The 26,357-nt window shown below is 40.2% G+C and overlaps 2 protein-coding genes across 3 annotated transcripts; one reads left to right on the top strand and one right to left on the bottom strand.

The window, feature by feature from the left end:
• Positions 1 to 2,448: 2,448 nt before the first annotated feature.
• prrg1 (proline rich Gla (G-carboxyglutamic acid) 1) lies at positions 2,449 to 12,188 on the top strand. Of its 2 annotated transcripts, none has more exons than XM_047375285.1 (4): positions 2,449 to 2,560; positions 3,312 to 3,352; positions 4,874 to 5,034; positions 7,490 to 12,188. In XM_047375285.1, the coding sequence occupies exons 2-4, from the start codon at positions 3,343 to 3,345 to the stop codon at positions 7,952 to 7,954; spliced, it is 636 nt and encodes a 211-aa protein (XP_047231241.1). In that variant the 5' UTR covers positions 2,449 to 2,560; positions 3,312 to 3,342; the 3' UTR covers positions 7,955 to 12,188. The 2 variants fall into 2 exon arrangements, with proteins under 2 accessions (XP_047231241.1, XP_047231242.1); XM_047375286.1 differs by lacking the exon at positions 2,449 to 2,560 and adding an exon at positions 2,584 to 2,818.
• A 3,786-nt stretch (positions 12,189 to 15,974) lies between these two features.
• cpox (coproporphyrinogen oxidase) lies at positions 15,975 to 25,849 on the bottom strand. The gene is made up of 7 exons (XM_047375871.1): positions 24,851 to 25,849; positions 22,376 to 22,519; positions 22,119 to 22,229; positions 21,860 to 22,001; positions 21,243 to 21,461; positions 16,541 to 16,645; positions 15,975 to 16,459 (listed from the first exon to the last, which is right to left on the bottom strand). The coding sequence occupies exons 1-7, from the start codon at positions 25,395 to 25,397 to the stop codon at positions 16,375 to 16,377; spliced, it is 1,353 nt and encodes a 450-aa protein (XP_047231827.1). The 5' UTR covers positions 25,398 to 25,849; the 3' UTR covers positions 15,975 to 16,374.
• Positions 25,850 to 26,357: the final 508 nt, after the last annotated feature.

The raw sequence follows: 26,357 nt of genomic DNA, 5'->3' as shown, positions 1-26,357 counted from the left end.
CACAGTGTTTTACCAAAAGGAGCTTACAGTTAATCATAAAATAATGTTTAGAAGTTCAAAAAGCAAAACAGATCGCAGGGGAGCTGGTGCCTATCTCCAGCAATCTGCGGGCAGGAGGTGGGGTATACCCTGGTGTACCAACTGTGCCACCGTGCAGCCCCCAAAACAACATAAAGAACATAACTTATACCACTTTTCTCACATGCTCTATGTGTTTTAGTTTGGTAGCTCACTCCGCAATGCTTCTTTTGCCTTAAGTCTGTCTTGTATATATTCACACCCTTTTATTGTTTATCTCTCACCCACAAATGCTGTAAGAAGAGCTTACACAGCTCATTTATCTTATATTTAAACTTTGATCATTCTTTTTCCTTAGGGAAGAACCTCAGATTTAATTCATATTGATTAACATAAACACATACACATGTAGAAACACACTGAAATGTTTTAAAAGTGAAAAGGCCCCAAACCTACAATAAATGTCGCTATATGATGGAAATTAATTCTTAATTTGCTAAAGGTTGAAGGTTTCTGTTTGTTTTGGGAACTGGTGGATAAAATCAAACAATGAACAAAATCTAAAACCTTTCATCGGGCAGATGTGTTTGCAGAAGCTCTTTATTTCTTGGAAATAAATCTTGCCAATGGATTTTGTGTATCTGGTATTGAGTGTCTGTGGCGTTCAGGTATCTCAATGGAACGCTTTAACTTCACAACCCAAGGATGAATGACACAAAATGGCAAACATAATTTTTACTTCTGTGAGGTTGCAGAATGTCATGATTCTCCGGTGTTTGAGTTGAGTGATCTGTTTCTTCCGTGTTGTTTATGCTCTTCAGGGCTGTTATTTTAGTTTTATTTATTGTAGGTTAGGTCCATGATTCATTCTTGTGTTTAGATGTGTCTGTTCCTGGGCCTCCTGCTCATCTGTGTTAATTAGTCTCTCTCAGTCAGTTCACTTGCATTTCTCCCTGTCACAAGCTGCTCCATATTTCTCCTGATTAGTCCTCCCTTGTTCATTAGTTCATTCTCCACCCTACTTCGGTATTTATACCCTCTGGTTTTTGTTGCTCACCACTGGTTCGTCCTGTGTGCTTACCTGCCTCATATCCATTTGTTGTTTCTCATAGTCTGCACTTTTGCACCTTGTGTTTCCATTGCCTTGTTCCTGAGTTTAGTACGTTTTCTTTTATTTACTTATTAAAGTAAACCTATCTTGCCTCTATCAAGTTCCTTATTTGGGTCCTTCTTCAACCAAACCATGATACAGCGAACATATTTGGTTATAAATGAAAGAGCTTGTTTTGAAGATGAGGTAAACCGATTTGAAAACAAACTGAATTAGTCTTTTTTTCTGCCAATATTAATTGGAAAATGAGACAATCTTAGCAAAGCTAAAATGAAGTATAAATAGGGAATGTTAGTCAAACACTTATGTAGTTTTAATTACTAATTGTAATAGTGAGTGTTTGTCTTTTGTAAATGCATTTCACATTTTTCCAAGCTATAAAGTTGGAATTGAAATTTGAGTGGTTTTACATTTAATCTCACTGCAACACACATAACAAAATTTTTGTCACATAAGAAACAACAGTCTAAACCAAAATTTCATTTTATGTAATCCCTATAATTAATATTTATCCAGCTCTATACTGACTAATTAACCGTCGAAATCACTAATTACAGTGCCAATGAGAAGTTTACATAAAAAATCAATGCCATGAAAGTCACATTACCTATTCAAAATTGTTCATAGGGGTCTAAAAGCACATAAACCCATAAATGTCTCTTACCAAGCTGCAGAGAAACCACACACTTCTTGTAACCATCAATAAGTTTCTAGCATACTTCTGGCTGGATATTTGACCACTTTTTTTTTCAGAAATAGTAGAGCTTATTTAAATTAGTTTTTCTGGTAAAGGACTCAACTTTTAAGCATAGTGTACAAAAATTCAAAAGGGTTGAGGTCAAGTAATTCCAGAAGCTCTATATTAGCTTGCTTGTGTCCAAGTAGAGCAAATTAATTTAGGATAAAACAGTTTAAATATTGCTTAATTCATTGTGTTTTGCTTTGTTTGTGGTGCTTAATTAGCACACCAATGCCCCTGCCCTTGCTTGCCACCCAATTTGGATGGCACTGAAACATTTGCCTGAAATTAAAACTTAAAAACAAAACTGAAACACTGAAGAGTGTAAAAGAAAGCAAAAACACAAGAAATATAAGAGATAGATAGATAGATAGATAGATAGATAGATAGATAGATAGATAGATAGATAGATAGATAGATAGATAGATAGATAGATAGATAGATAGATAGATAGATAGATAGATAGATAGATAGATAGATAGATAGATAGATAGATAGATAGATAGATAGATAGATAGATAGATAGATAGATAGATAGATAGATAGATAGGTGTTGTGTCTTTAACTGAACTGCTCAGGGGCCGCTCTTGCGAACAGATTTTCGCGCTTGCGCACTGTACCCATAGCAACTCCGTTTCCCAGAGGATCGAGGAGAGACGTCGCTTTTGCACATTTTTGGCATCGAAATAAGGGTAAGCAGGAGTAATTTCTTTAACATCTGCTGCTTCTATCGCTTTGCTCATTTAGAGAAACGGGTAATACGTGCCAGAAATATCCTTCTCCTCGACCTCTCCGAGAGGAAATCCGGCCTTTTGAAGCACATGTCGGTCACTAAATCGCATGAACTGGACGTGATTAGATCCACTGAATTATATTTTGCTCAGGGCTCTGATCACCCTGGACCTGCTCACCGAGACACACTCAAACGGAGGTGAAGAAACGGGCTATCGGTGAGGAAACTGTGTTGTGGGCTTCAGGTTATTGTTGTAGCTGGGCGGCGGCGCTTTGTTTTGGGGATTTTTTTCAGCTGACCGTCATCTAGTTTAGGCTTAAGCAGGAATCTGGGAGTTCATTAAAGTGTTTGCGACATTGGCCCGCTTTCACCTTTCACACGTTTGTCATTCCAGGCAAGCATGTTTCCAAAAAACGCCTTTTAACTCGATGTTGGAAAATGTGCCCACAACACTGACTTCTAGTATTTGGGTCTTTTTGTGTTAAAATGTTTGTTAACCAGCTGTTTGTACGAAATATCAGCGAGGTGCGAAATTCAGATGGCCTGGCTGTTACTGTATGGGAACAGGTCATCATGTGCAATAGTATTGGGTTATTAATGAGCTGTTGTAAAAACGGCCTAAAATATGAATTTATTCGACACAAACAGGTTGTGGAGTGGGAGTTTTCTTTTTATAACCCTTTTTAATATATTTTTGACCTTTTCCTCAGATAAATCACCCTTAACATACTGGCAGGAATCATGGGGAGTGGTAAGTTGATTCTCTGTTTGTTTACAGTACACTCATGGTTTTTACCTCAATGCCAGGGCCCGCTAAAGCTTGGATGGGGCCCTAAGCAGAATCTCGTTTAGGAGCCCACCTACAGTCAAGCCCATCACCCACCATGGGGCCACTTTTATCCTATTTATGCATTATATTTCAATTTTTTAATGAAATTTACTATATGATGCAATTTATTATTTTCATTCTTGATATTCACGTTTAGTTTTATAGAGATTTTGTTTTTCATTTTTATTTTCCTGATCAAGAGGTGGGAATGAATAACATCTGATAGTTTGCTTAAACTGTTACCAAAATGGGAAGCCGAATTGGCAACAAGTTATTTTACTCAGGAGATGTGTTTCATTTACAGTTAGGCCCAGAATTATTCATCCCCCCGCCAGATTAGGGTTCTGAGTAATTTCATCAACAAGTTCCCTATGACTGAAAGTGAAACTAACATTTTGGAGTGGCCCAGCTAGACTGCCGACTTGAATCTGACATAGAATCTATGAAGGAAGCTAAAGATTAGGGTGACGGCAAGGAGACCTTGCAATCTCGAAGACTTTGAGATCATCACCAGAGATAAATTGTCAAAAGGGTCATGGAAGGGGGAGAAATCTCTAACTTTAGATACTTTTCACATAAAATTGGAAGTTTCCACACTTTTGTGTAAATGAAATATGTTACTTTTCTTTTGTCAATCAAACAGTGACGATGGATCAGATTTTTTTTTATGCACAACACAACAAATGTACAAGTTGAAATCCTGTTGAAATACCGTTTTAAAACACTTTTCAAAATGGTTGTACTTGTGAAAACCTGGTATTTACTAAAAAGTTTCAGCCATTGTGTTTTCGGTTTTCTTTTTGTATTGTTTGGCTCAGAAAGGAGTCACTGGAATGTGACGCTGAAGGAAAACAATGAAAAACAATTCCCATTCTTCATTCTGTTTTTATCTGAGATTTCCTGTTTTCCTGCTTGAATTCTGCCTCTCCTTGTCTTTGTTCTTTTTGCCTCATCTTGTTGATCAAATTCCTGTAAAGTTATGAGTCAAGCCAAAGCTGTTACTTGGTAATATCAGAACCAGATCATGTTGTGGCATCTTGGAGGGTTTGTTTATGCTCTGGATGTCTGAAGGAGTTAATTCCTCGACTTTCTCTTGTGGTCTGGTAATGGATGGCCAAATAAAATAAGCTTTTGTTTTTATACAGAAATGTGGGCACTGAGCATCGCTTGCCTCTCCTCTGCTTCTTTTGTTTTGGCCTACTCTTCTTTCACTCTCCAAATTTTCTAGCTTCTGGTCTTTTTTACAAAATTTGCCTTTTCCCTCCCACATTTTCTAGCTTTTCTTTTCTCCCATTTAGAGGTCTCGACTTGTCGCTTTTGTTTTTCTGACACTTTTCTGAATCTTGTATCCTTTCCCTGACTTTGACATTGTCTCTGTCCCCCTCAAACCCCCACTCCCTGTGTTTTCCTCCTGCACCCTTCTCCTGTTACTGTCTTCTTCAGTGTTCCTGCCAGCAAATTCAGCCCACTCCGTGCTGAGGCGGCTGCGTAGGGCCAACTCTCTCTTGGAGGAGATGAAGCTGGGGAACATTCAACGGGAATGCCGCGAGGAGGTCTGCACCTACGAGGAGGCCAGAGAAGCTTTCGAGAACGACGAGAAGACGGTACGGCAGATGAGAGACATCACAGGAGAACAATTTTCTCTCTGATCACATGATTCCACTTTAGACTTGGTCCTGTCCCAATACCCGCACTTCCACCCTTGTGTCCCTGAATTGCGCGTTCCCGTTGATGGGTTTGAGTGCGTAGTGTGTCCCAATTCTCCAGAGTGGTCCTTAGCCCTGCTTCCTTTGTGCCCCCCATCCACCCTTCGGTGAAGTCCGCTTAGATGCGGGCTTTGCCGAAGTATATCACCCACAATTCACTGCTGCAGATGACGTTCTGAGCAAAAAACAATCACAACCATCAACGTAACCAGCCATCAAATCAGAATAATAAGAACTCCGTAAACTTTAGACAGCAAGCCGACAAATGTTTTTTTTTTACTGGTTTTCCAGGCTCAACATTGTAAGAAACCACTGGGTTCAGAGTGAGTCTGGGCAGTCAGTAGGCCATAACACTGAAGTTACCTTTCAAACAAACACTGGCGCGGCAATAGTCTGGTGTATAAACCTCCTTCGCTTCCTGCACTTTATTCTCCTCAAAACAATTGCTTAATGTATTTTTAAATAGTTTTTTTAGCAGCAAGACTGTGAAAACAGCGCTGGTTCCCGCTCTTTTTGATGTTGCAGTTACGGTGCAGAGGTGCAAGTTGATGGCGTAACCCCTACTGTCCCGATTCTCCAATTTTGCACGCTTGTAACCTGCGCACTTCAACCCCTACATGTACTTCTACAAAGTACACCCTTCATAGAGGGGCGTAGGGTGTAGTGTGGGTATTGGGACAGGGCCCACGTATACCTCACCCTCCCTTCACCCATTTAAAGATGTACAAAACAAATAATCCATTTTTGTGATGGCATAGTCTCACACTAACCTGTGAGAAAAATTTGAAGTTGACTTTGAACAAACCACAAATATCACCTAATTTTAAACATTTCAGCAAGTTAGAACATATCTTTATTTAATCTCCATCCACAGCTTTCTGTTGGGTTTAGGTTCCGTGGAGTGGGATGGTCATAGGAGGTTGATTTTATGTCCTATATTTTGGATCGTAATGTAGCCGATGATACATGTTCAGTTTTTCTGGCAGAGGCCATTCAGTTTACAATGAAATATCCTGGTTTTTCGGAGTTCATGATTCAGTGAGCTGTAACAAGGGTCTTTGGACGCGCCCACATCATCATAGATCTTCCACCTTCCTTAAGAGTAGGCATGAGACGCCACATATTCCTTGTGTTCTTCCTTGGTTTCATCCCAAACCCACCTGCACTGGTTAATGCTGAAATGTTTAGTCTTAGTCTCATCTGACCAAAGCACCTGGTTCTAGTAGAGTTTCATAAAAAGGTTTTATAATGGTGGGACAGAGATGTTTTTCTTCTGGCATCATTCCCAAACAGGCGGTTGGCATGCAGATAGCATGTAATGGTTGTCATGGAGACCTGGTGACCTCAAGATGCCACTACTTGCTGCAGATTTCTTACGTTGAACTTTGGTGGGTTTAGTTTTTACCTCCCTCAACATCCTTACTGTGCAGGGTAGAAATATATATATATTGGTCCTGTCCTCCAGTTTTTGAAACATGTCCTAGTTTTTGCTCTGAATGTAGATATTCGCACTTTTGTAAAATTATTTTTCCCTTTTAGCCATTATATGATTTATGAATATTAAAGGTTGCAATTTTCTAATATTAGGGTTGGTAAGTGGTCATTTTTAGGGTTTCTAAGTTTTAGGGTAGAGCTGCTTTATTTGGTGGGTAAGGGGACATGACTGCTGCATTATGGATTCACAGTGTATTTTTTTGGGGAGGTCACCAAGATTCATTTCAGTCAGTTCTACTTATGTTTCCAACAATTGAAGACAGCTCCTCAAACAAACAACCAGTGAGCTATATTTTAAGTCTGTACTTCCAAAATTTAGACATTTTCTGAAACAGAAGTTTACAGAAGCTCATGCTTGTGAAAGCAGGGTTTATATCTAGAGCTAAAATCCATATAGTAAATCAGTGTTAGTATGACTGCGTACCCTAAACCAGACCCTTACTGTTAAATAAAGAAAAAATCATACTCTCATGTTCACATTTATTCTTTATTTTTTTGTTTAATATCGATATGTGTTGATTTTGTGTCGAACAGTGAAATCCTGAAACCAAAGTGGTCGTTTTTGTGGAATGTGGGTGTTTTATTTCAGGAAGCGATGTTTATCAGCAGGAAGAGTAACACTAGAGAGGGAGGCAGATTGTAAAGCCATTGTGAGAGGCCAGAGAGCAATGTCATGCAGATGGACATTCACAATCATGTGTCCTCTCTTTTTTTTTTTTAGGAGTTTTCCACTCCCTTTTGTTCTTAAACACAGAATGTATTCACACAGGAAATGATGATTGCATTAAATTATTTCATGGCGATCTTAATCTACTCTTGATGGTTTGGACTCTGTGTCTGTCTCTTCCTTGATATGCAGAAGCGATTCTGGGAGGAATACGTCCGGGAAAGCAGTCCACCTGGTGGGTTGGACTCTATGGTTGGCGGGGTCAAGTCTCTCTACCTGATTGTGCCACTGCTGCTGGTTGGGCTCGCCGTCGTCGCCGTCGCCATCACTGCGTGGCGCTGCCACTCCCGCAAGCGCTCGCAGCGCAGCCCAGGCCTGGGGCACCCGCATCACAACCATGTCCTGTCTGTAGTCTCCATGGACCAGTGGGGGAGGGATTATCATCATGGTGACCAATCAGAACTCAGCATCCACAGTAGCCCGGCCTATCCAGGTTCCGAGATCACATCAGGGAGAGGAAGCGCGGGAGATCCGCCGCCGTCTTATGAAGAGGCCATAGGCCGCACAGATGTCCAGATAGAGACAGAGCCGCCTCCTCAGTATGATGACATAGTCAACAGCAGCTCCGGCAGAATCAGCAGTGGTCAAAGGAAGTAGGAAGTAAAAACATCTCAAACTAAAGCCCTAACCTACACGAAGACCATGTTATTGTTTAGCAGTGCTTCTACTGTGGTATCACCAGCCTTCAACATTTAACACAGCAAGCACACACACATTTCATTGGACTGATGCAAACTCTGCTGGTGCCAGTTCTGTTGAAATTTGCACTAACCTTTTAATCATTGAGGTGAAGTGATGCATAAGAGATCTAGTGATACTGTAATACCAAAACCAAACAACTTCTCGTTTGAAGGAATAAAGGGTTCCTGTTGCTATAATTAAGATCTGTGTGTTTCAGGGTTGGATTGATGCTTCTTGGAGGATCAGTGCCAAACTAATGAGACATATGTAGGTAAAATTACATAATTTTGACTTTTTCTTTACATGCTTTTATGTCAAAATACATAAAGGACCATATAAATTTCTTTGCACCCTAGGTAGTGTTGGACTCGAGATTGGTGTTGGACTTGTTTGGTCTTGAATTGGTCTCGGGTTACGTGGTCTTGACTAGAACACTAACTCCTGGTAAAGATGTGCAAAAAGCCTTAATATATATCTTTTATCGCGACCCACTATGGAAGAAGTGGTAGAAAATGACTGACTGACTGACTATCTTTCAATGCAATGCTATAATCTCACAATGAATATTAGAGAAAATTTGAACCTTTGTTTTAATCAGTGCAAAAAAACCTGTTGAGATATATATTTTTTTAAGTAAAGCCACCAAAGAAACAATTATTGGTAATTTTGTACCAAATCACAAACAAGACGTAAGACAAGTAAAAAGACAATTCGAAAACACAGAGGAATTACATAAATGCAAGTTTTAACGGATAGGTTTTAAGCTGTTTTTTAAAACAATCTAAAGATCTCAGGCTTAGGGACAGAAAGTCTGGGGACAACAGCAGCAAAAGCTTTGTCTCCTTTAGTCGTTAAGCTGGTATGTTGGGCATCTAGCAGCTAGCCATGATCACAGCGCCTCAGGGACCTAATGTAATAATGCAAGCTGGTGCTTGTCCATGCAATGTTCTTAAACTGAAAACAAGGATCTTGAAAGTGAACTTGGAAATTAATGGACAGCCAGTGTAACTGCAAAACCTGTTGAGTGAGGTGTGTATTTAATGAACTTAGTCAATAGGGTAATAATCTTCCATCACATTTACCAAGGTTGGCACACAGAGAGAGAGAGATCTTTGAAACAGGCCCACAGGTTCACAGATCTTCTACCGTTCTTAACAGTAGACCTGAGTTGTTTTTCCACACACTCACACGTTTGCTTTACAGGAAACCTACCTTGAATGTCTGTTGCTGAAAAATCTAAATCTCAGTCTTATCTGATCTAAGCTAGCAGTTAAAGTCGCAGCAAGAAGCAATGCACATACATTTTCTTTTGTGGTGGTGGGACAGGAAAGTCCTAGGTGCTTAAGAAGAACGCAACTGGACTTCTTGTTTCTTTCTTAAGAAACAAGAAGTCCAGTTGCACCTAGGGTTGTAATGTCCTTGATGAATGAGAATCTACATCTGCATGTAGGACAGGAAAGGCTTTTTCTAGGCATTGTTTCTAATAATTGTTGTTGAATTAATAACTAAGCTGTTTCTTGTTGCTGCAGCTCTGTAACAGTAAACATTCAAAGGAAGATAAATATGGGTCCCCATAAAGCCTAGCTGCAGGTTGTAAAAAGAAATAGGCCTCTGTGTCAAACCATGTTTATACTCCAGGGGATTACCAACTAGAGCCTCCTAGAAACTAAAAAATAAACAAATACTTCCTACATTTCTTTAATGGGTATCAATATGAGCAAACTAAATTTCTTAACAGGGGATTTCCTCCTACTAAAGAAGTATAGTCAAATTAGAGATTGGATTCAAACCTTTCAGTGTGACATTATGCTCCTGCAATAATATAGTCTAAATCTCAAAATGATTTTATGGCTTTTTACACAGCTTTGCCAGCGGTGCCAAGATGTGTATGGATGTGTTTTTCTCTTTCATTCAGTTTCCAGGCTGTTGAAATGTGACGTTACAGTGAGGAAAATAAGTATTTGAACACCCTGCGACTTTGCAAGTTCTCCCAATCATGGAGGGGTCTGAAATTTTCATCTGAGATGCATGTGAGAGACATAATCTAAATAAAATTCGGACATCACAATGTATAATTTATTTGTGTGTCACTGCTGCACATAAGTATTTGAACACCTGCCAATCAGCAAAAATTCTGGCCCTCAAAGACCTGTTAGTCCGCCTCTAAAAAGTCCACGTCTACTCCACTTATTCTAAATTAGAAGCACCTGTTGGAGGTCGTTAGCTGCATAAAGACACCTGTCCACCCCACACTATCAGTAAGACTCTAACTACTAACATGGCTAAGACCAAAGAGCTGTCCAAAAACACCAGAGACAAATTTGTAGACCTCCACAAGGCTGGAAAGGGCTATGGAGCAATTGCCAAGCAGCTTGGTGAAAAAAGCATGTATTGTGTGATTTTGGGGAACAACCTCCTTCCTTCAGTTAGAGCATTGAAGATGGGTCGTGGCTGGGTCTTCCAACATGACAATGACACGAAGCACACAGCCAGGATAACCAAGGAGTGGCTCCGTAAGAAGCATATCAAGGTTCTGGAGTGGCCTAGCCAGACCTAAACCCTAAAGAAAATCTTTGGAGGGAGCTCAAACTCCGTCTTTCTCAGCAACAGCCCAGAAACCTGGCTGATCTGGAGAAGATCTCTGTCGAGGAATGGGCCAAAATCCCTGCTGCAGTTTGTTCAAACCTGGTGAGAAACTACACGAAACGTTTGACCTCTGTAATTACAAACAAAGGCTACTGTACCAAATATTAACATTGACTTTCATAGGTGTTCAAATACTTATTTGCAGCAGTAACACACAAATAAATTATTATAAAATCATACATTGTGATTTCTGGATTTTATTTAGATTGTCTCTCACAGTGGACATGCATCTAAGATGAAACTTTCAGACTCCTCCATGATTTCTAAGTGGGAGAACTTGCAAAGTCGCAGGGTGTTCAAATACGTATTTTCCTCACTGTATTTATCCAAGGGAAAGAAAAGCTATTATGTAAAAGTCAGAACATTTTCCACATATTAACTATAGAAACTCTTGTGATCATAGAAACATGGCTTTTCTGCCTGTGTTGACTGTAAATAAAAGGTTGCCAGTCACCTTTTGTATCAGATAATTATAGACCCAGCCACACTTCAAAGTACTTGAAACAATTAAAGCTGTGTAAACCAAGAACTAAAATCCCCCCACCACTCTACTACATTAATAACAGCACTCTTTCTCTAAACAAATCAAGTAGTTTATTTTCCCAGGAAATGCATTAATCCAACCTTTTATATGCTTCATACTTTAAAGACTGGGGTATCAGTTATGTAAAAAGGAAGCCGAGAGTGGGAATCACATATAATTATCTTGGTAATGCATGAACTTGGCTCTTTCGGGTCAGAACCATCTCTGTCGACTCACGAACCCACATGAACTTGTGGGTTTCTGCTGACAGGCGGGACTATGGGTTAAAAAAAGAAGATTCTAGAGCTGTAGGAAAATTAAATATAAGAAATGAATTTGTATTAAATGTCACTATAATTAAACTCCATGTTTAGCATGTGTGAAATACCTCTACATACTTTATATGTGTATAGAATATGTGTGAAAGTTAATTAAGGTTGATTTTTACTGCATAGTAATTCATTAAATGCATTCGTACTAATGTGATTGTACTATAGTGGGTTATGTGGAAAACAAGAAACTGTGTCTGTATTTAAAAGGAAGTGTTTAATGAGAAGTAGGAAAGTCCAGTTGAAGATCCCATGCTTCACTTTCAGCATTCAGCAAGCCGATGTTATTCTAGGTGCTTCTGATCGATATGCAATATTCCCTACATGAAAACCAAATGTACCCAATCAAACCCTCGTTGGCACCGATAAATGTCACTGATCTTTTCACACGGCACAAACCTTAAGCACTGAATATTGTCGTACATGTACGTGAGTTAACCTGTAAAACCGCAGCATTTGCTATGACACTGGACTGTGCTGGTAGTCACTTTAGTTACATGATTTATTGTACCAGTACTTCCACAGAGCCCTGTTTTATTGTTTTTTTTTTACAATGCCTTATTAACAAAATATTATATACAATTAAACACAAGGGGACTTGTTATAAAATCTTGTCTTGTGAAAAGCTTGATATTAATTTTTAATAAAGATTTAAAAAAAAAGTTTTTTTAAACGTGATGTTTTCTTGTCACTGATCTGTACCAGGTTTTGTTAGAGGTTGCACAAAGATCCACAAAAGGAGAAAAGGCTCTGAATTTAGCGCTTCTGTTTCATCTTATTATGGAGCCTAGAAAATATAAAATACACAATGGATTTTTTTTTATTGAATACGTTTCATTTAAATAGCATTTGTAGGTCTGAGATGTGTTCTAGTAAAGATCTCCCCATGTTGTTCAGAAACTCAGGTTTAATGCAACATCCCTGCGTCTTTGGGTGAAGACGTCCGTTTTCAGGAGAAGGCTTGGAAGTCATTCACTTCAACACGTAGACCTGCTTCAGTCTTATCTGACCATTGACATTTGTTTGCCGGTTTAATGCATCCCAGTTCCCACGTTATCATTGTTGTGATTAGGAAAAGTCTCTGAAAAATATGTCTTTGACTTAAGTTGTATATTTATCTTGCAGCTTCAACCAAAAATAACATGGGTTATTCACATGAGCAAATGGTAAAAGGTGTTTTAAAATACCTCATTTCCCCTTCCAGTCAAACCCGACTTAGATATTTATGGCAGCTTATACACGACCCCTCCCGCATATCATCTTGGTTTATGTCATTTAACTCCAGTTGCCAGTTTTGCTTTATGTAGCCTGTATTTTGTAAGGCATTGTTCAAAAGTTTATTGTATTTATGTGAAACATGTTTTGTTTTGCTTGTTGAGCCCTTTTCTACAATGCTGATGGGGAACCTTCCTATATTATTTGTGGCCTTGCTAACCAACTCTTTCTTTATGGCTAGTAAAGCTAACATCTTATCCTAAGGTACACATGTAGGACCTGTGCTGGATGCATAATTAGTCCTGAAGCCCACTCCATTAAATAAATGTATTCAAACCTTTGTTAGACCATTTGGCCACCACTAACATGGTGAATAATGGTCGTCCAAGCATTTTTCCCCTGATTGTTGTCCACTCTCTCAGTGCTTTGTCCATTTGTGCTGATAAAGATATACATTTGCTTGAATTTGGTTCTGTCTGCACCCATATCACTTCTTGATTATTTTTAATGCGTTTTGCTGTTGCAGTTGGCCGTGCAGTCCAGTAGTAATGTTTAGTTTTGCAGACCGAGACCTCCTTTGTATTTTGGAAGAGGAAAACTTTCACTCTTGTCCTAGGTATCTTGTTCTGTTAAATAAATCTAGAGATGAGTTTATCTAATAAATTAAAGGTAGTGTTGGGAACTCTTATTGGTTAAGACTGGTAAACTTCAGATGCAAAAGTATTCCAATTCCTGAGCTTTTTTATATTTAACTAAATTATAGCCACAAACTGTATTTTATCAGGATTTAATGTAATAAATCAACACACACTAGAACATTGTTATGAAAAAGGAAAATAAGAGTTTTGAACTTTTATGCAAATATATGAAAAATAAGGTGTGCGCTTATACAGGTCCTTCTCAAAATATTAGCATATTGTGATAAAGTTTATTATTTTCCATAATGTCATGATGAAAATTTAACATTCATATATTTTAGATTCATTGCACACTAACTGAAATATTTCAGGTCTTTTATTGTCTTAATACGGATGATTTTGGCATACAGCTCATGAAAACCCAAAATTCCTATCTCACAAAATTAGCATATCATTAAAAGGGTCTCTAAACGAGCTATGAACCTAATCATCTGAATCAACGAGTTAACTCTAAACACCTGCAAAAGATTCCTGAGGCCTTTAAAACTCCCAGCCTGGTTCATCACTCAAAACCCCAATCATGGGTAAGACTGCCGACCTGACTGCTGTCCAGAAGGCCACTATTGACACCCTCAAGCAAGAGGGTAAGACACAGAAAGACATTTCTGAACGAATAGGCTGTTCCCAGAGTGCTGTATCAAGGCACCTCAGTGGGAAGTCTGTGGGAAGGAAAAAGTGTGGCAGAAAACGCTGCACAACGAGAAGAGGTGACCGGACCCTGAGGAAGATTGTGGAGAAGGGCCGATTCCAGACCTTGGGGGACCTGCGGAAGCAGTGGACTGAGTCTGGAGTAGAAACATCCAGAGCCACCGTGCACAGGCGTGTGCAGGAAATGGGCTACAGGTGCCGCATTCCCCAGGTCAAGCCACTTTTGAAGGAAACCCAAAATGCCAGAAGTCCAGTGTCAAGTACCCACAGTCAGTGATGGTCTGGGGTGCCGTGTCAGCTGCTGGTGTTGGTCCACTGTGTTTTATCAAGGGCAGGGTCAATGCAGCTAGCTATCAGGAGATTTTGGAGCACTTCATGCTTCCATCTGCTGAAAAGCTTTATGGAGATGAAGATTTCATTTTTCAGCACGACCTGGCACCTGCTCACAGTGCCAAAACCACTGGTAAATGGTTTACTGACCATGGTATCACTGTGCTCAATTGGCCTGCCAACTCTCCTGACCTGAACCCCATAGAGAATCTGTGGGATATTGTGAAGAGAACGTTGAGAGACTCAAGACCCAACACTCTGGATGAGCTAAAGGCCGCTATCGAAGCATCCTGGGCCTCCATAAGACCTCAGCAGTGCCACAGGCTGATTGCCTCCATGCCACGCCGCATTGAAGCAGTCATTTCTGCAAAAGGATTCCCGACCAAGTATTGAGTGCATAACTGTACATGATTATTTGAAGGGTGACGTTTTTTGTATTAAAAACACTTTTCTTTTATTGGTCGGATGAAATATGCTAATTTTGTGAGATAGGAATTTTGGGTTTTCATGAGCTGTATGCCAAAATCATCCGTATTAAGACAATAAAAGACCTGAAATATTTCAGTTAGTGTGCAATGAATCTAAAATATATGAATGTTAAATTTTCATCATTACATTATGGAAAATAATGAACTTTATCACAATATGCTAATATTTTGAGAAGGACCTGTATTTAGCCCCATTTACTCTGATACCCTAAATTAAATCCATTACCCAACTGAGGAACGGCAAGGTAACTCAGGTGAAAAGGATCTGCTGACAGGCCAACTTCTTAGTTAAGCACCCCAAAAATGTGACCTTTATGGAAGAGTGGCAGGAACAAAGACATAAAAAGTTGAATTTGCAGTACTGGAAAGTGGTTAGGGTTGATAAAGTTCAGAGGGGCTAACACTGTTTGATTTGTCTAGGAAGTCGGAGCTGAATGCATTCTTGTTCCAAGTCGGAAAACAGTGAGACTGAATATTTGTTTTATGGCCAGCTACCTAAACCAATACAAGCCAAAACCAAAATATTTATCTAAAATTTATGCAGGTCATACACATTTCCCAGCCATGTGTGTGCAACTGGTTTAATGACATGCAAATAGCCGGTACCAGAACTTTCATTACATTCCAGATATGCAGCAACCATGTTGAATAAATTGAGCCAATTGAGATTCTTTATGGTGTGTTTTTGTGACAGGGAACTTTGAAAATGAGACCTCTAAATAGAAAACGAAGGGACCGCAAATGGGCAATAAATGCCACTTTGTGTTGCACCAATACACAGAATTTCGATAAAATAGTTTGACGTTTGTGGTTGTAGCAGGGCAAAATACGATAAAGTTCAGGAGTAGACAGTTTTTTTGGCCAAGCAATGCTAGGGCAAAAAGCTGATTCTCAATCATCCTCTGAAACATGATCCAAAATCCAGGTGTTGTTTACGACTCTGCTCAAACAAAAAAAGGGGAGTCAAAATCCACATCAGACAGAGTAACCCAGAACAACCCTGCTTTTTAGCTGATTGCTCAAACGCAAAACGCAAACAAAGGGGTTTGAGCAGATACGTGAATGTCAAAATCAGATTTATTGTTGCTGAGACACCAGTGGTTAAAGCACATACATTCAGTTTGTCCTTATCCCTTTCAGTGCTTCGTTAAAAAATATGGAGAATACTCCAGGTCATTGGCAACTTCAAAACAAAGAAAGACATGTTTATTCTATAGTGAGATAATCTGTGAAGATTCTACCAGGAAGAGACAAATGGCACAAAGCTCAGTTATTAAACATTATTTTTAAAGCTTTTAACAAGGCTGATAGAAAACATGGAACAAAGAAAATTAACAGTGCAAATCCTCAGACAATTGATGAAACCTGATAATCCTTTATAAATATCTTGCAAAACAGGTCACAGCTTTACAAAAATACTACAAACGTGGTTCTTTATGTAAGCCTATGACTGCGGCGCTCACGCCCAATCCTTTGGGTTTCGGAGTACCTCCAGCATCTCGGCTTCCCGGGAACCTTTGGCAGGCTCGTGCATGTACTCCCACCTGGGGATGAAGGAGGACTCCGTTACCGGGCTACACAGCTTATTACCGTCACACCGGAGAGCAGGAGAGTTATTGTCTTACCTCGCTGTCAAGGGGAGGGACATAAGGATGCTCTCAATTCTGGAGCCAGGCGTGGCAAGGCCAAACTTCACTCCCCTGTCATACACCAGGTTAAACTCCACATATCTACAACACAAACAAAATGCCAACTTTAAAAACAGACTCTTCATATGACACAGTTCTTGTCTGACATGCTCGTGGATCCACTGAGATTGAAAAATACCTTGTATAACTTTATTAAGAAAAAATAAACAACTTAGAATATCGTGTCCAAAATATAACAATCTCAGTATGTAGGGGTCAACAAACACAGCGCCCCACTCACCCGCTCTCTTTCCCAGCACTCCAGGAGGTGGGTTAATATGACAAATTACAAAATCTCTGCCCATATTTAGTTGGCCTACATATTCATAAACAATATAAAACGTTTCTAAACCTGAACAAATGAACACACGACAAATTACCTTAACGTATGGCTCCTACTGAATGAATGAAGGACACAAAAAAGGGCTCAAGGAAGGAGGAAACAATGAACCAAAGGCAAGAAGGAAGGAAGGTCATAAGAAAGGTGAACAAGAAAAGAATGAAGAACAATCAGGAAAGAGATGGAAATAAAGCAGACAAGATAAAAAAAAAAGGAAGGAATGATAGACAGAAAAAAGGAAGGAAAGGAAGAAATTAAGGAAATGAGAAAAAAGCCAAGAAAGACACAAGGGAGGGAGGGTAGGAAGGAATAAAGGAAGGATATGAAGACAGGAGGACAGAAGGACAGCATGAAAGATAGAGGAGAAAATGTAAGGGCGCAAGCAAGAAAGATGAGAGGGGCGGAGGAGAGAAAGGAGGAAGCAAGGACACAAGAAAGGAATGAAAAACGAAAGAAGGAATAAAGGAAGGAAGCAGAAATGGCATATGGTAGAAAAGAAGGACAAAGTATGTGAGGAAGGAAGACATGAAATTAGAGGAAATAATAAATAGGTCAAACAACAATGTGTCAGGACCAACAATACAACAGCAGTATAAATGTAATGCTGTGTGTTTTTACTTCAAACAAACTTGAACTATAGCAGCAAAAAAGAAATATGATACTCTGAGGTGTTTTTTTGTCTATTGTTTCCTGCCTATTTTAATCCCTGAATATTACCCTTGTCATATATTTAAACTAAATCTCATTTGTTTTATTTTATTTATGTAGGCATATTGTCCTACAAAAACGATTTAATGTCATTATAATTGTGAAGCATAAATACATTTTAAAAATCTTGTTTCCCATCAAGACTGATAAAAAAAACACAGAGACAGATCTAACTGGGATGTAAACAGTCTGATTTTATCTTTTAATGTGCATAATGTGCAATCTAAGGAATTTACAGAAACTCGAAGATCGAGAAGCGAGTCTTAAATTTCACACATTCAGGCTAATCCTTCCTCCTCCTTATTCTCATCCATCTAATCGACAAGCAAGTTTCCACCTCACTGCTGCACTTCCTCTCATTCATAAAACCAGCTCTTTAGCTCATTCTGCAACCAGATTACTCCCCACTGAGGCAACATGCTCTGCCAAGATCTGCACTGGGTGCTAACCGTGCAAGTTCAAGGCTGAGTGGATTAAATTTAAAGAAAGATAAGTTAGCTGAACACAAGTGCAACTGGAAAAAGTATCAATGATACAACACTTTCACCAATTTCACATGAGAACAAAGCTGTTCTAGGTGGTTTTTATACACATCTCAACAAACCAATGTTCTACTAAAGTCTGCCACAAGTGACTGAACCCAGAACATAATGAAGAACATGCATCACAGACGGAGGTACTCTTGGTCAAAGAGGGGTAATGGCAGCACCTAGAGCTACTACTAAATTACCAAGTAGAAACAGTTCAGTTACAATCAACATCTACAGGGGTTGGACAATGAAACTGAAACACCTGGTTTTAGACCACAATAATTCATTAGTATGGTGTAGGGCCTCCTTTTGCGGCCAATACAGCATCAATTCGTCTTGGGAATGACATATACAAGTCCTGCACAGTGGTCAGAGGGATTTTAAGCCATTCTTCTTGCAGGATAGTGGCCAGGTCACTACGTGATACTGGTGGAGGAAAACGTTTCCTGACTCGCTCCTCCAAAACACCCCAAAGTGGCTCAATAATATTTAGATCTGGTGACTTTGCAGGCCATGGGAGATGTTCAACTTCACTTTCATGTTCATCAAACCAATCTTTCACCAGTCTTGCTGTGTGTATTGGTGCATTGTCATCCTGATACACGGCACCACCTTCAGGATACAATGTTTGAACCATTGGATGCACATGGTCCTCAAGAATGGTTCAGTAGTCCTTGGTAGTGACACGCCCATCTAGCACAAGTATTGGGCCAAGGGAATGCCATGATATGGCAGCCCAAACCATCACTGATCCACCCCCATGCTTCACTCTGGGCATGCAACAGTCTGGGTGGTACGATTCTTTGGGGCTTCTCCACACCGTAACTCTCCTGGATGTGGGGAAAACAGTAAAGGTGGACTCATCAGAGAACAATACATGTTTCACATTGTCCACAGCCCAAGATTTGCGCTCCTTGCACCATTGAAACCGACGTTTGGCATTGGCATGAGTGACCAAAGGTTTGGCTATAGCAGCGCGGCCGTGTATGTTGACCCTGTGGAGCTCCCAACGGACAGTTCTGGTGGAAACAGGAGAGTTGAGGTGCACATTTAATTCTGCCGTGATTTGGACAGCCGTGGTTTTGTTTTTTGGAAACAATCCGGGTTAGAACCCGAACATCCCTTTCAGACAGCTTCCTCTTGCGTCCACAGTTAATCCTGTTGGATGTGGTTCGTCCTTCTTGGTGGTATGCTGACATTACCCTGGATACCGTGGCTCTTGATACATCACAAAGACTTGCTGTCTTGGTCACAGATGCGCCAGCAAGACGTGCACCAACAATTTGTCCTCTTTTGAACTCTGGTATGTCACCCATAATGTTGTGTGCATTTCAATATTTTGAGCAAAACTGTGCTCTTACCCTGCTAATTGAACCTTCACACTCTGCTCTTACTGGTGCAATGTGCAATCAATGAAGACTGGCTACCAGGCTGGTCCAATTTAGCCATGAAACCTCCCACACTAAAATGACAGGTGTTTCAGTTTCATTGTTCAACCCCTGTACATTAAATGTGGTCTTTTTATGATTCATCAGAACATTTCTTTCTTTAGGGGAAACTAATTTACAACATTGATTTTTAAAACAAAGACAGCCTGAATTTATTGTTGATGTTCTGTACTAGGTCAAAATTATACATACAGGCTCAAATGGAAATCCTTTAATAGTTCATGTTGGTAATGTTCTTCTGCGGGTTGCAGAGAAACCACACAAGCTTGCAGCACAAATCTGACTGGGCATTCATGACCACTCTTCTTGGAGGAAATGGGAGACTTCATCGAAATTTGTTAGTTATGCACATTTTCCAACAGGATTGTGGTCGGGGGCATTCCTGATGCTCAACGCCAGTCTGATTTATACACCACAAACACAGTTCTGAGAGTGCGTCTGGCATCATCGTCCGGTTAGAACAATCAACTGTGTCCACGTTTCAACAATCAGACACAAACATTTACTGTCAAGAGAAACGGAAATAGGCTCAGATGCTAAAGCACAACCCAGCAGGTACCACCAAAATACAACCCCAACATAAAGTAGAACCCTCTAAAACACCAGAGTCACTCTTGTCAGAGAAGTCAGTTTTACCTCCACAAGGACAAAAAAGGTGCTGACCAGGAAAGAAGCCCACCCCACTACAAAATCACCATCTTAAAACTTGAATGAAACGAAGACACGCCAAACACCTTCTGGAGTGGTTATGGCCAGAGAAGAGAAAGACTGAGCTGTTCTGCCATAATGAAAAGAAGAATGTTTGGGGGGAGGCTTTCAAACCGAAAAGCGTTACAGAAATTGTGAAGCACAGTGGTGCTAGCATCACTTTAAGGGGCCCCTATCGCTGCCACTGGTGCCGGTGCACAAAGTGGGTGGGATAAAAAAAAAAGGAAGAAGACTACTTTTAAACTCTTGAATTTGACCTTGAATGAACAGACAGTTGAAATTTAAACATAAAAGGGTATTCTAACGGGAACCCAAACACACATTAAAACTGGCTTTGAGAAGATAATGCAACCCAAATAAAAACCTATGGACACTGCTTAGGAAGCCAGGTCTGTGTCAGGAAAGCAACCAACCAACTCGTTTCCTCAGACTCAAACTCGTTCTTCATTTTGTTACCCAAACCTTAATATCTCCTTCGACCTGCTATGGGATGTTTATCCAAATATTAGTGCGGGATTATTCATTTATTGGAACTTGTATTTATAATTTTAACCTAGTGTGAGTGAGAGAAAATCCACAATAAGATCAAATGTCACTCAATACTTGTTGCAAAAGTTAATTGAAGTAATTTATTGTAATGTGAGCACACCCAGAAGAAAGGTGGATCAAATGAATCATTAATATCCCCAAATTGAAACCAAAGTCATTTTAATGACGAGGACTGAAAGGACTTCCTTTGACAAATAATTATTTTTCAAAAACAGCATTCAACAAAAAAAATATGTTGCTGCATGTGACTGTGTATATTGGAAGATATACATTCTGAAGCTTGAGCCAAAGAAATAAGAAAGAGCTCCTTTCTCCTCAAAAGCCATTAGCGGCGATGTGATGTATTTTCCACTCACCTTCCTCGTCGCACCTGCTGCCAGTCCTTCTCTTCAGGAGTGAAGGAGTCATTAAGATGTTTTTTCACAATGGGAAGGTAACAGGGCACCACAGTTTGAGCGCAGCTCTTGACGAAGTTGAACACCTCCTTCTGAGTTGGGGAATCTAGGTCATCAAAGAAGATCCCTCCGATACCCCGAGTCTCTCCTCTGTGGCGGATGTAGAAGTACCGGTCACACCTGGAGGACGTGAACAGGATTGTTGTTAACTTTCCAACTTAAATCCAAGGATTTATCCGTAACTTCAGACAGATCCACCTGCATGGGTACTGTGTAACAATTTAGTTTTATATATACACAACAGAAAACAACAAAATGCTGCAAAGCCACATCAGATAAGCCACACCCATCCTGTCCACATCCACACTGGTCATTTATGACCCTTAGCATTGCTCAACGGTTTTCTTCTGCATCTGAAGATTTTAGGGAGAGACTTCCTCTTATCACCAGCCAGCAGTGAGGATACACCCACTGTAATTTACCCACACAAATTCGCTGGAATCAGTCCTAAAAACGCGTACGTGCTGATGTGCACTGACACGTCAACGCCAGAGTGTGACACATAGATGGAGTTTTACCATTTTTTAAAGTCTGCGTAGTACTTCGGGTGGTGTTTGTCACAGGCCTCCTTCAGGGTGTTGTGGAAGAGAAAGGCATCTTCTTTATCAATATACACTGGAGTCAGGTCTGTTCCTCCACCGAACCACCACTGCTTGGAGCCTGAATGCACACACACACACACACACACACACACAACAGAAAGAAGGAAACAAGGCTCATTATTCATCCACAGACTCAATAGTGCCACTGACACCAAGACGCAGCTGCGGCACTTACCATCCTCCTCCTCTATTTCAAAGTATCTGTAGTTGAAGTGCACTGTGGGTATGTGGGGGTTCTTGGGGTGAATGACGGAGCTCACACCCATAGCACAGAATGGCAGCTTACCTGACAGAAAACAGAGCAGGTTTTAAATAAAACAGATAGAGCCAAGTCATATTTCAGATACCTTAAATGAGGACTTCAGTGGAGAAAGTCTAACTGTGCTTGTGGGTCCTACTTCTGATCCCATGCAAGCTCAAAGCAGAACTCACCATCTTTTCCTTTGAGGACTTTTCCTCTGCTCCTCATTTGTTTCGCAGCCTCCTCAGTCAGATACCCGAACACCACCGACACATTAACGCCTGCCTTCTCAAACACCTTTCCATCCTGCATCACACAACTGATCCCTCCTCCACCTAAAAACAAACAAAAAGGGTGAAAAATAAGTTGTTTTAAACCAATTATGTCTGATGATTTTCCTTGTGCACGTCTGCCTCCTTAGTGTATCTACAAAGACTTAAAATCCAGTGCTCCCAGAGTATTTTAAAAAATGCTGTAAGTTGTTGTACGTAAGCAAACTTCATTTACAGATGAAAATGACAAAGTGCTTCACAATAAAAGAACAGAAAAAAACCAAAAACTAATAACAAACTTACTTAAAAATTTGAATTACAGTACAGACCAAAGGTTTGGACACACCTTCTCATTCAAAGGGTTTTCTTTATTTTCATGACTATGAATATTGTAGATTCACACTGAAGGCATCAAAACTATGAATTAACACATGTGGAATTATATACTGAACAAAAAAGTGTGAAACAACTGAAAATATGTCTTATATTCTAGGTTCTTCAAAGTAGCCACCTTTTGCTTTGATTACTGCTCCGCACACTCTTGGCATTCTGTTGATGAGCTTCAAGAGGTAGTCACCTGAAATGATTTTCCAACAGTCTTGAAGGAGTTCCTAGAGATGCTTAGCACTTGTTGGCCCTTTTGCCTTCACTCTGCGGTCCAGCTCACCTCAAACCATCTTGATTGGGTTCAGGTCCGGTGACTGTGGAGGCCAGGTCATCTGGCGCAGCACCACATCACCCTCCTTCTTGGTCAAATAGCCCTTACACAGCCTGGAGGTGTGTTTGGGGTCATTGTCCTGTTGAAAAATAAATGATGGTCCAACTAAACGCAAACCGGATGGAATAGCATGCCGCTGCAAGATGCTGTGGTAGCCATGCTGGTTCAGTATGCCTTCAATTTTGAATAAATCCCCAATAGTGTCACCAGCAAAGCACCCCCACACCATCACACCTCCTCCTCCATGCTTCACGGTGGGAACCAGGCATGTAGAGTCCATCCGTTCACCTCTTCTGCGCCGCACAAAGACACGGTGGTTGGAACCAAAGATCTCAAACTTGGACTCATCAGACCAAACCACAGATTTCCACTGGTCTAATGTTCATTCCTTGTGTTCTTTAGCCCAAACAAGTCTCTTCTGTTTGTTGCCTGTCCTCAACAGTGGTTTCCTAGCAGCTATTTTACCATGAAGGCCTGATTCACACAGTCTCCTCTTAACAGTTGTTCTAGAGATGTGTCTGCTGCTAGAACTCTGTGTGGCATTGACCTGTTCTCTAATCTGAGCTGCTGTTAACCTGCGATTTCTGAGGCTGGTGACTCGGATGAACTTATCGTCCGCAGCAGAGGTGACTCTTGGTCTTCCTTTCCTGGGGCGGTCCATGTGAGCCAGTTTCTTTGTAGCGCTTGATGGTTTTTTTGCGACTGCACTTGGGGACACTTTCAAAGTTTTCCCAATTGTTCAGACTGACTGACCTTCATTTCTTAAAGTAATGATGGCCACTCGTTTTTCTTTACTTAGCTGCTTTTTTCTTGCCATAATACAAATTCTAACAGTCTATTCAATAGGACTATCAGCTGTGTACTGTATCCACCTCCTGCACAACACAACTGACGGTCCCAACCCCATTTATAAGGCTCGAAATCCCACTTATTAAACCTGACAGGGCACACCTGTGAAGTGAAAACCATTTCAGGTGACTACCTCTTGAAGCTCATCAACAGAATGCCAAGAGTGTGTGGAGCAGTAATCAAAGCAAAAGGTGGCTACTTTGAAGAACCTAGAATATAAGACATATTTTCAGTTGTTTCACACTTTTTTGTTCAGTATATAATTACACATTTGTTAATTCATAGTTTTGATGCCTTCAGTGTGAAGCTACAATATTCATAGTCATGAAAATAAAGACAACTCTTTGAATGAGAAGGTGTGTCCAAACGTTTGGTCTGTACTGTACATTACATTATAATATCATAACAAACTAAAAGTTGTTTAACATGATTCCACAGAGACATGGTCTGATCAGGCACAACAGCCAGACATTTAGTCTTTTCAGAGTTTTACAGAAGGTAATGATCACTTCCCTATTTTGTTACGTCTGACGTATAAACTAGTAGGTTTGTTAATTTATGCAGTTCCTTAAAAGAAACTGCAGCTAAATGTCATCCATCATCAACAACATAAATGTTTTAAGAGATGTCGGTAAATTTCTTTACTACCTGAGAGAGTATATGCACAGCAGAAACAAGACTGGTCCTAAATCGGAACCCTGAGGTACTCCACATGAAAGTCTGATAAAACCTAAAATAATCCGGCTGGGATTCATGATGAAAATAGGTACATTTTATTTATAAAATGTAAAAACCACTTAAGGTAAACCAGAGATGTCCATATTTACCTTCCTTCCTTTCCCATTTGTCCACCTTGAATGTTCCACCGTCCACTCCCTCCAGGGCTTTGCAGAACTCAGCCTGAGTCTCCATGATCAGCATCTCCATCTTGGTACTCATCTCATCTTTCCTTTTCTCCAGCACACTGATGTCGGTCACCGGAGCAGACATAAAACCCCGGCATCTTTCTGCAATGCTCCCCTCTTCTTCTTTCTCCTCCTTCTTCTTCTTTGCATTTTGAGGGATCCTGGTGGCCATCTCTGCTCGCTGGAAGTGGTTAGCGTTGGCCAACAAGCCCACTACCGCTGTTGCTGTGACTGCCGCGGCGCCACTGAACGCTAGGACTCCCCTTCTGGCTGCTCCGGCTCCGGACCGGCCTGCGGTCCCATGGGACATGAACCGTAAACTCAAGCCCCTGGAAAGCCATTCCTTTCCCGAAAGCAAAGTCACGGATGGACCATCTGCACCTGCGAGACCCCTTAAGCGTGTACCTAAACACCGTTTGGCTTTGGTCTGAGCCGTCTGCTTTACAGATAAGAGAACGACGGACGCCATTTGCAAGAGAAACACCAGGTTCTTCTAGCTCCAGTGAAGTGACAGCAGTGACTGATCAATGAGTATGGACATGATCAGAAGTTATATGCCTACGTGCTATTAGTCGTGTTTTAAAACTTGTCCTGTAAAGGGGCGGGTAGTTTCTGGGTACTGATAACAGCCAGATGGGAAATGTAGTTCTAATGTATCTACCAAAGGAAGAACAACGAATGGAACCTTAGATGACAACTTCAAGACCCAGAATGCCGCACGGCTTGGGACTAATGTCGCATTCATTGACTTGTCATTTGGCCAGCTTTTTTACAAAGTGATTATGTCAAGTTCTCCCGTTTTCTGTAGTTACGTACATTTTCATTTTGGCAGGAATACATCTCTTATTCTGTGTTATATTGTTTCTAGTGATTCATAATACACAAAAATTATACTTGTGGGCCATGAATTACTGAATAGTTCATTTTTTGAATGGATATAGTAAACTTCAGAGTGACAAATAAAAACATATCTTATCAACTAAAGATTCATCTTTAACTCATTATACACAATAATGAAGTGTTGCTGACATGCTGATTCTTCATTATTAAATCATGTTATTTATAATCCTTAAAAAGACATCCTCATACATTTTCTTTCAGCTGACAACCATTTTAGTAGTTTATGTGCCAAACTTGCAAATTAGTTTTTGTTTTACCCATTTCTTGGCTATAGATATGTATTGCAAGTATATATACATACATATACATATATATATATATTTATTATATTAGGCCACATTTCTGTATTTTTTTATTGCTGTGATACAATATTCTCAACTCAAATGTCCTGTTTTCATTAGCTGTAAGTGGTAAATCATCCATTAACAGCAACAAAAGGTTTGGACTCATCAGTCTGTGTGTATTTAATCTTTACAATGTGTTTCAGTTAGTGAATTGAGTCACTGAAATAAACAAATTTTTCAATAAT

Source organism: Girardinichthys multiradiatus, chromosome 9 (assembly GCF_021462225.1).
Source record: "Girardinichthys multiradiatus isolate DD_20200921_A chromosome 9, DD_fGirMul_XY1, whole genome shotgun sequence".
Classification (NCBI taxonomy): Eukaryota; Metazoa; Chordata; class Actinopteri; order Cyprinodontiformes; family Goodeidae; genus Girardinichthys; species Girardinichthys multiradiatus.
The sequence above is the reverse complement of the archived record's forward strand: the minus strand, read 5'-3'. Positions and strand labels throughout refer to the sequence as shown.